The 11040-nt window shown below is 37.8% G+C and overlaps 1 protein-coding gene across 2 annotated transcripts in view; it reads left to right on the forward strand.

The window, feature by feature from the left end:
- Positions 1-10700, forward strand: part of bag5 (BCL2 associated athanogene 5) — a 46408-nt gene extending 35708 nt beyond the window's left edge. For both annotated transcript variants that reach the window (XM_020917316.2, XM_020917315.2), the window contains exon 7: positions 705-10700. In XM_020917316.2, coding sequence (XP_020772975.1) covers positions 705-989 — 285 coding nt within the window. In that variant the 3' untranslated portion in view covers positions 990-10700. The remainder of the gene's footprint in view (positions 1-704) is intronic.
- Positions 10701-11040: the final 340 nt, after the last annotated feature.

An 11040-nucleotide genomic window follows, 5' to 3' on the forward strand; every position in this document is an offset into this window, starting at 1 on the left:
TCATACACTAACACATTTTTTATTTACTTTACTTTTATTTGGTTAATGTACCTTATTTTCCGGGCTATTAGACGCACTCTTAAACCTCCAACCCCATCAACAAATGACTGCGCACCCCACAATCCAGAGCGCCCTATACACTAATCCACTCGGGTGTCCCAGCACGACTTCAGTAAACTACAAAGCCACACCACCCGCAGAACACACAAACACACACGGAGCAGACAGCGACCGCACAGCAAAACATACCCACAAACACACTCATCACTCCACATGAAGGAATGAACTGAGAAAGTGAGTGCAATGTGCCACTTCTAGACACAACTGAGTCACTGCGAACACGCCGACAATCCGTTGGTCCCAGACACACCCTCCCTACACGCCACAACTGAACAAAGCCCAGAGTCACCGTGAACGCCACAAACAAACAAAACCACTCACCCATCACACTGTTGGGTTTCATTTAAAGTCCGGTGCGGTTTATTTGTGAAAATAGTTCAACAATAGATCATTTAATGACAGTGCGTCTTATAATCCAGAGCGCCTAATAGCCTGGAAAATACAGTAATACAGTAACTAATTACAGTCTCCATGCTTTATATTCAGTCTGATGCTCATAAAATAAAACTAATCCAGTATGTAGAAGTAACTCTTCACTTAATTCATCACTACGTCTTCTGAAATAACCTTACATCTTCTTTCAGACTTTTCGACAGCCGTGCCCCGCGGAGCACCCAGCGTACCGCGCCGTGTGGACCGTCCTGGGGAACCTGTCCGAGCTCCAGGCGCAGGTCCTGGGCTTCGATGGGAAACGGGCCGATAAGAGCTACCTGATGCTGGAGGAGCTTCTGACCAAACAGCTCCTGGCCCTTGACGCCGTGGATCCAGAAGGACACGAACCCACCAAAGTGTCCAGGAAACAGGCCGTGAAGTTTGCCCAGAACATCCTGAGCTACCTGGACATGAAGACGGACGAGTGGGAGTACTGAGAGACTAATGCAAGTGTGTGCAGAGAAATGAGTCCAAGAATCACAGAAGGAAGGGTATTTAATAAAACAAGCTCCAAAAAGCACCTTTAACTTTTGAGTACATCAAGTGTTTAGCCCAAGCACAGACGTAGTAAGCAGTGTGAGGGTTAAACCAGCAACCATCCTCCGCTATCTGGAAATGGAAAAGGACACGACAAATGCAGTGTGTTAGGAGATATTGACCTAAACATCTAAAAAAAAATGTGAGGAATTAATCAATTTACCCAATTTATTCGGCTACCTTATCTGTTTCCAATCTGCAGTTAGTTATAACCCTGCAGACTATCAACTAGGGATGGGCATTCGATTAAATTTTCTTAATCGGTCATCGGGAGAATTAACGATTGATTATCAATTAATCATTAACGTTTTTCTATTAAAATCATCATCATTACTATCTGCACTATTAATCTGCATAAATAAATTAATTTTTTTACATATAAACCAAAACCACTCTAGATCCACATCAGCCCGTTTGACATTAGAATGTGTTTAATGCAGCTTTGTGCAAGTCTCACAGAAACCAAACTTAAAGCCACATGGCTCATTTGCATAAACTAAGCAAAGAAAAAAACAGCTCTTGTGCACTGATGCAGACATGACTCAGTGGAATACAGGTTAGTGTGACCATATTTGCATTTGTCAAAACCAGGACACCGTACGGGGGGAGGGAGGTGGGGCCTCGTCATCGACATTGAGCGACTCTCACCTGACAAAGCTTTTTCATGTTTTTCGGTGTCCTGATGCTTTGAGGTCCCTGACACCTCCATTGGACACCGAAACATATGTGCCTGTTTTTACACTGTGCACATGGACTCTCACTTTTCTCGACCGGGACGGAAAGCATGTTGCAGACTGACCGACTGTTTGTGTCTGCTCGCTCCTTCTGATGCACAGACGCTACGAGAGACGCTCAGTTTAATGACCCAATGAAAGGAAATGAAAACCCGGACATTTACATCACTTTATTTAACAGGACAGGACGTGGAAAACAGACATGTCTGGGGAAAAACAGACATTTGGTCCCCCTACGCTACGCACAGCAACTTACATTTGGTTTGTCGATTAAAAATGAACGTTATCGACAAAATTCTTAATGATCAGTTATCGATTAATTGACTAATCATGCCCATCCCTAATATCAACATTCACATATATACACTGGTAAGGTAGGTCAGGTGTTTTGCCCAAGGACACAACAACAAGCAGTTTTCATAGCCCTAACTGGAACTGGAATGCCCAATATTTATTTCTAAACTGTACAAATTGATTTTTCCCTTACTGATTTTTGAGTTCTTGATTTTTTTGATGGAAATTTTAAGGGGGATGTGCTGGAAATTTGGCACAGAAATTAGACCACAGTGAAATAAAAATAGGGAAATTCTTGTTTTAAGAAGAAAAAAATCAAACGAGGAACAAAATGATCTAATCTCCTGCTGAAAGATTCACACTCTGATTATTGAGCACAGCGCGGTGTTGGATTATATTAAGTTTGTTTTATTGAATACCCCTTTAGTGTCCTCTACACAGTGTATGTCATGGCCAGTCCTGTTTTTCCTTACACACCTGCTGAAAAGTCTGGATCTCATTTCTCTGAACACATTCTGAACAAACACTGGTCATTCCACAGCTTGTAAATAGACTCCAACTCCCAGAGTGCACTGCAGCAGCCCCGTTTCCTCATTGACTTTTGTTTGGGAGGATTTTGTCGCCCTCTACTGTCCGAGTGCTGTGTCTGTCTCCTCTGTGTCCGCTGCCAAAGCTGCACCACGCGCCTGTTTCAAACTCTCATTCAGAAAAACAACGCCACAAGTCAATTTTTCTCCCAATATGGAGCGTTCCCCGGAGTATTCCCCAACTTTTTATTTTGACCTGGTTAGAGACAGACAGATGCTGCTAGACTTTGATGAGAAAACGCTGAAAATAGGACGGATCACAGTTTATAACAGTATTTCATTACAATTACAATCAGCTTTGAGTGGTTCTAATACACTGAAAATGATTTGAAAAGCAAAATGGTTACAATGCCTTTCACTAATCCTGGATATATCTGATCAAATATTGAAAAGTAAAATGTGTTAGAAAACTTAGATTTTTTTTTTTTTTAATTTAGACAAAAAATCTAAGAAATCACTGGATTACATTTCAGATTTGACTAAACTTGGGTCCTAAGAAGCAATGAACATCCAGTCGAAACAGGATGATTCTAAAGGTTTTTTGTGATCCTGGTTCAGTCCTGGTCTAATTCAGGTTTAGTCCTGGTTTAGTCCTGGTCTAATTCAGATTTAGTCCTGGTTTAGTCTTGGTCTAATTCATGTTTAGTCCTGGTTTAGTCCTGGTCTAATACAGGTTTAGTCCTGGTTTAGTCTTGGTCTAATACAGGTTTAGTCCTGGTTTAGTCTTGGTCTAATTCAGGTTTAGTCCTGGTTCAGTCCTGGTCTAGTCCTGGTTTAGTCCTGGTTTAGTCCTGGTTTAGTCCTGGTTTAGTCCTGGTTTAGTCTTGGTTTAGTCTTGGTTTAGTCCTGGTTTAATCCTGGTTTAGTCCTGCTGGAGAACTGTATAGGTTAAGCATTAGTGAAGGGCATTGTAATTAACTAATTTATTTGAATCTACAAGGGAAAAATTACAAGGAAAAATCAATTCAGATTTCAGTTACATTTTTGTAATTTCCCCCAGAACCTTCTGTAAAGGACATGGACCCCTCATTGGAGCTAAAAATATTTCTAATATATGATTAGAGCAATCGATCCCAGGCCTCTGTTGTCTAGATAAACACACTTTTCTATTTTGTATTGTCCAAAATTCTTACTTTAAATTGCATAAATAATATTGGTAGATATTTTCAAACCAATTTTATCATAGTTTGAATTTGGGATATCAAGAAAAGGCTGTATTTTTCTCTACAATCTCCGTGCGTCACCAGCAACAGCAGTTTGATAAAAGCATCGATTTAAACCCTTAGTGTTATCTCTCGCTCTCAAAACGTCCGCCAGCAAAACGTCAACAAGACAGTTCCACTGTAACTCCTCGTCCTCTGAAGCCTGGTACACGTGGGACGTGTCTGAAACTAAAATGGATCGAACCTTTAAATTGAAAGTTGTGTAGTTGAAAATTTTGAGGAATCCTGCTGCTACTGCCATTATTTCAGTTTGATTTTGAAGCCCCAGAGAAAGAAGTGGACTATATACCTTACAGACACTAACGAAGATGACATTTAGACTTATTTTTTTGTTAGAAATATTTCCACAAGGTTATAAGGAGGTATTTGTGCCTTTATTTTTGTCATCTGCTTTCGATTGTCTAAGTCGTGTTGTGAACAAGTGTGTGTGCAAAGTATCTACACAGGAAACCATCGTGGACTGAAAAAAAGCATTTGGAACCAAAATTGGACTTCATTTAAAAATTCTAAACTGAAATTGAATTGTTTAGTATCACTTCGTCGTTATGCGATATACAAGGCAATCAGTTTCTAGAATAACTATTAACTCTTTAACATTTTTAAAAGAGTAAATATGACGGCGCTGTGGTCAGACCTGGTCAAATCAGACATGGCGAAATATTAAAGGAACGATGTGTAAATTTTCTGCAGGGATTCTTCATGATGTCTTCATGGAGATTACATTGGTATGCTGGGAATGTTCCACAATATGGCATTAAACATATGCTTTGATAGAAATCAGGGGTGTCAAACTCATTTTGGTTCGGGGGCTGTATCCAACCAACTTTGATCCCGAAAGGGACCGGATCAGTAAAACTCATGTCATATAAACCCCAAAAATAACAATAAGTTCAAATATTTGTGCAGAGAAACACAAATCTATTACAGAAATCTTTTTGAATTGATGAACTCTTTCTTTTACAAAATATTATAATATTATGAACAACCTGAAACTTTAAGAAAAATACAATTTCAACACAATGTTTTAACATTTTTCTTGTAAAATCTTGCACTTGGCTCCACTTTTCTCATGTTGGACATTTTTCTGATGAGGGTGTCACGGTCAACAGTCAAAACGATCGTCCTTTAAGAGCGTTTGGAAAGAGACAAGTCTTCATTTGTGCTGCTCTGGTGGGAGGGGCCACGTACAGAGACGCTGGAGACACTGCTGTGATAAACACCACAGAAAATTAACAATATTTTAATAGAAAATATAATTACAATATTTTAGTAGAAAATCAGCTGAGGGCCAGATTAAAGGTCTTGGAGGGCCGGATCTGGCCCCCGGGCCGTATGTTTGACACCCGTGATATAAATGATAGCAACTTGTATGTGTTTTTATAACAAAAAAAAATCTTGAAAAACACGTATTCTTAAAGTAAGATCCAGGGTCATGGAAATCTTGGAAATGTCATGGAAATTGAAAACGTCATTTTCCTGGCCTGGAAAAGTCATGGAATTTGAGTATCTCTTTCACGCAACTCCAGTGTTCTGTTAAGTTCTCATTAGACTGTTCTGATTATTTCTGAACGTCTGCGCCTTTTGTTTAAAAGAGAGGACAATAAATGCACTGACAGGATTTGTCAGTCATGTTCAAAACTATAATCCCTAAAAATGAAAGAGTTCACATTTCATATTTAGCTCTAAAAGTCTGATCTATTCTACACAAGTCATGGAAAATTCACTTTAGGTCATGATCATCAGTTTGGAAATTGTGTCAGTGAATAAGAGGGGGAACCCTGAAAATAAGTTTAATGTCATACTGTGGAACTTTCAAGGCAAAGCAATGACATCTCCATGGAGACAAGAATCAAAAATGTTTCACAGTGCAACTTTAGCCCTATTGAACACTGAAGGCAATATTTAAAGATGCATTATGTAACTTTTCTGGCAGAGGATTTGTCAAATGCTTTTCTCCATGGAGATGTTATCGCTTTGTCTGGAATGTTTCAGAGTATTACTTTAAACCTTTCTATCTCCATGGAGACTAAACCAGACCAAGTTACAAGTCAGATCTGTGGAGAGGCGACCCCGCTCATTCAGAATGTTTTTCTAGGTGTTTTTGAGCTTTAAAACCGCCTATAGTTGAATAAATGTAAAGTAGAACTGTTTAATGTCACACTGTGGAACATTCCAGGTAGAGCAATGCCATCTCCATAGAAACAAGAAGGTGACAGACCCTCCAACCAAAAAGTTACATAGTGCAGCTTTAAGCAACTATCAGAATGCTTCTAAAATCTTGAAAATTCTGTGAAAAAAATTCAACTTTCATTGTCTTATCGAAAATGGGTAAAGATTTGATCATCTCATTTGGTGAAATTGCATTTTTAAAGTCCATATGCTCCTGTGGATAACTCTAAAAACAAAACTTCTATGTCTGTTCAGTTAGGAAGCGCTATGCCATATACACACATTTAGTTTGTAGTTTTTACCAAGTCTTTAATTGCACTAATTCTCAAAAATGACACGTTTTTGGAGTCAGTATTAAACACACTGGTTAAGATGAACATTTGGACAATAACTTAAACCTAAAACTGGTGCAAAAAGTATCTCCAAAACAGCCCCGGACAGACGTTATACTTTTAACATTACATTTTTGAAACCGTGGTGTAAGATAAGATTTTTAATTCTATAAAGTGCATTTCAGCTTCCACGCGTTGATTAAAAAAAAGCATAAAGGACGGATGAAGTCAGTGTTTGAAAGAATCTGGGTGAAATTCGAATGGAAATTTTGTCTCACTTTGCATATTTTGGTTTCATACATTTCAGTGGATGAATCTGATTAAGCAGAAATGGAAACAAAATTGAACAGAATTGAAGTGAAAAATTAAGGACACAATAGTCATTTAAAAACTTATAATTTTGTCTAACTGTTCAACTGCATTATAGAGGAGGGAGACATTAAAGGACCTGATTTTTACAGTCTTAAAACAGAAAAAAAAAAAACATCTGAGGAGCATCTGAGGAGCTGTTGTGGACATGTTGTGTGTCATTACGGAACATTTTCACCCACAAATTTAGAGTCAGTACGATACATTCTCTCTCAGACCCACACATATGAAGAGCCATTACGAGATATTTTCACTCACAGATGTAAAGAGTCATTACTAGAGGTGTAACGATATCCAAGTCTCACGATACGATATCGTCACAGTATGAACCTCACAGTACCATATTTATTGTGATATCATGGGAAAGCTCACGATTAAGGATGTAACAATATCCAAATCTCTTTATACAATAGTTTCACGATATACAACTCACAGTACGATATTTATTGTGATATTTTTTGGAAGCAAACAAACTGTTAATATTCTCCTTTTTCCTCTTAAAATGTCTTGACAGAACTTAATCCAAAGAACTAAGACTTAAAAGTGTTAGACCTGTTATTTCTTCCTATAGTTTGCACTGAAATGGAGCAAAGGATCATGGTCTATGTAGTTCCCTCTGTCTTTTTTCCAGTTGCTGCACCATAACTCTTCATTTAACCCAGGGGTGTCCAAACTTTTTTCATCAAGGGCCACATATCTAAACACAGACGAAGCAGAGGGTTGATCGAGGGCTGTAGACTGGTGCACAATACAGGGAATAATTAAAATATGTGCATGTTGAACACGTTAGAATGAGCCATCAGTCTTTATTCATATTAAGAACTTTAAAACCACACACTAAATATTAAATATGAGCTTTATCAAGGTAGATTTTCAAACAAATGTGCAGTAAAAAGTAAATTTTTAATCGATGCAAGGTCATTTGGGCCAATTCACTTGGAAGCCTGAGGGCCATAGTTTGGACATGCCTGATTTAAGCAAAGAGATCAATTCTGATGGTCCATGATATCACTGTGAGAACTTTGACAATACGATATCATGATATTTTGGTTATTGTTACATCCCTAGTGATTACAGAACATTTTCACACACAAATTTAAAGGGTCATTACGGAATATTCTCTCTCAGACCCACAGACATAGAGTCATTACGGAACATTTTCACACTCGGACGCACAAACAAGTAAAGAGTCCAGTTTTTTTGAGTAGGATTTCAACATTTAAGTGGATAAGTTGAGAACAGCATTTTTTTATGTTGACTTTATGTTGCATTAGAAACGATCCAAAATAGTTTGCAGTGGTCCAAAGTTTTTCCTTTCTTACTTTATGTTCTGAAATATGATTCTTGTATTAGTTTCTCAGTTCAGATTTCTGATTTTTTTAACAAAATGTGAACTTTGAACAGAATCTTAGTAGTGAAACATAAATCGTGTCAAAAAATATCACAATTTTTTCCGAATTATTCAACCCAAACAGACAACAAAAGTACAATTTCAGTATTTCCAGTATTATCTTATGTTCTGTCATCCACCTCTACTCGTTGCAGATTGTAATTACTGAATGAATTGCATCACGTTCGTCGAAATGGGAACTAACTAAACTCAAAACTAAAAGTTCCAACTAAATTTGTGTGTAAATAGTTGAGATTTGAGAAACCACGCTTATGTTTATCTAAAATATGCAAGTTGAGACGCCACAAAAACCTGCCTCTTATTGTAACACGCATTTGTACACAGAATATTTACAATTTTTGATCCTAGACTTTTGTAAGAAAACGGGAGCAGACCAGCAGTGTTACAGACCCCTCAGTCCTTTTTAAAATCTCGAAAAATGATCAAAAAAATCTTCACGTTTTTTGGTTTTTCTCACGTTTTGTTCCTCCAGCTCTATCTCTGAATGTAGTTTTTGAATGTTCTGTCACGTTTTTGCTTGCACCAAAGTTTTATTTTATTTATTTAAAAGTTAAAGTTTGTAGAGAAGATGGATTTAAGACTGAGATATCTGGGATTGTGTTTTTGGAGAATGCAAAATGTATAAAAGTTAAAAGTTGTTGGTATGTAAGGAAGCTGAGGAGGGCCATACAGTTTAGATTTACTTAAAGGTGCATTGTGTAACTTTTCTGGTGGAGGGTTCGTCAAATGCTTTTCTCAGTGGAGATGTTATTACTTTGTCTGGAATGTTTCAGAGTATGGCATTAAACCTTTCTATCTTCATGGAAACTAAACCAGACCAAGTTACAGGTCAGATCTTGTCTTGATCTTATTTTGAGCTTTAAAACCACCTCTGATTGAATAAAAGTAGATCCGTTTAATGTCATACTGCGGAACATTCCAGGCAGAGCAATGACGTATCCATAGAAACGAGCAGGTGACGGAACCCCAACCAAAAAAATTACATCGTGCACTTTTTAAGAAACGAAACACCACCTAAAATCTAACTGTGAATTGAGTTTTATTTTGAAATCCTTGATGTATTTGTACATTTAAACAACACTAATGGATTATTTTCAGTATAGTTTTGAAATGTTGTCAGTATGAGGTGGTCATGGGGTTTTGCATGTTCTCCCCGTGTCTGGGTGTCCTGCCTGAGACACTGAAGGAAGGGTCAAATCTGTATTATAAGCTCTACTTTTGTTTGTTTACGTCATGTTTTTTTTTTTTTTTTTTAATATATATACTTTTCATTTGTACACTTTAACGTGCAAATGTGGGATCTTCTGCCACCTGCTCGTCTCCATGGAGAATATCGACCTCAGGGGTCTTCAACCTTTTACATGTGCAAAAAGAAAATGCCAAAGAGCTTCTCATTTTAGTGGTCACAAGAAACGGCATAGGAAAGCCTTAGATGGGGCAAAGTTAGATATCTATAAAATATAAACCTTTATCCATTTATTAGTGCACAAAGACATCAGGATTATACATTTAGAATGGTGGTTCATCAAATCAATTTGTGTACTTCAGAAATCCTTTGGTGAGCTACTTAAAAGGGGGTGGAGAGCTACAGGTCGGAGACTCCTGATCTGTCTATACTGCATTGAGTTGCTATGTTAGAAAGATGAACCTTGAAAAACATTAAATTACTATCAGCGGGCTTGCCTCTGCACAGATCCGACCTGTAACTTGGTTTGGCTGTGTCAGCTGTTGTCTGCAGTGACATAATTAAGCTTAATGTCACATTATAGAACATACTAGTCAAAGTAATAACCTAAAGGAGCAGATATTACAAGTCTAGATTTAATAATAATAATAATATTATTATTATTATTAATGTATCGGTTTTATACAGCACTTTTGGACACTCAAAGACATTTTACAGAGCATTATTCACTCACTCCATATTCGGTGGTGGCAAACTATTACTGTAACCACAGCTAAGTGCCAAGTGTCTTGCCTAAGCACATGACGACAGTTTTTGTGACTGTCGCCCCACCGTGGCACCTGATTTTCCCAGCAGCCTCCTATCAAAGTCCTAACCAGACCTGGCTTTACTGAACTTCTGAGATCTGACGAGATCAGACTTTGAGAAGTCGCTCTGGCCACGAGATTCTCTTCTGCTTCGTCATTATTTCATATTAATCTTAAATGAATAAAGCAAATTAAAACAATGAAAATGAAAAGAAAAACATAATCCCTTAATCTCCATGTGGACAAGCAGGTGTTGGTTCAAAGAAGTTCCACATTACATCTTTAAATCAGTATTGAACATTGTGATGGCGTGGTCCTCCTCAGCTCCTGTTTCGAGTGTGCACTGCTGTATTTAATGAAACCGAACGGACAATTAGAAGTAAACAAATGCAACAAATGTGTTTATATCTGTAAATTTTCAACTAATGCACTTTTATTTGAGTTTAAAGGTGCATTATGTAACTTTTCGGTTAAGGGTCATGTGACATTAAACAGCTCTACTTTACATTTATTCAATTACAGGTGGGTTTATAGCTCAAAAATACTTACAAAAACAGCTATTCTGACCCTGAGTAGGGTTGCCTCTCCACAGATCTGGCCTGTAATGGTCTGATTTGGTCTCGATGATGATAGAAAGGTTTAAAAACATCATACTGTGAAACATTCCAGACAAAGCTCCATAAAGAAAAGCATTCGACGGACTCTTCTCCAGAAAAGTTACACGACGCACCGTTTAAGTTTCGTTTGATTTCGCTTCTTCGCTGCTGATAGAAATCCTTGGACATGTCTCTCTATTTTCTCCTCCACCGGTGTCTTCTCTTCTCTTCAGTCGCCTTTAAC

This window comes from Boleophthalmus pectinirostris, unplaced genomic scaffold, assembly GCF_026225935.1.
Source record: "Boleophthalmus pectinirostris isolate CB_2022bp ecotype Guang Dong unplaced genomic scaffold, ASM2622593v1 HiC_scaffold_10, whole genome shotgun sequence".
Classification (NCBI taxonomy): Eukaryota; Metazoa; Chordata; class Actinopteri; order Gobiiformes; family Gobiidae; genus Boleophthalmus; species Boleophthalmus pectinirostris.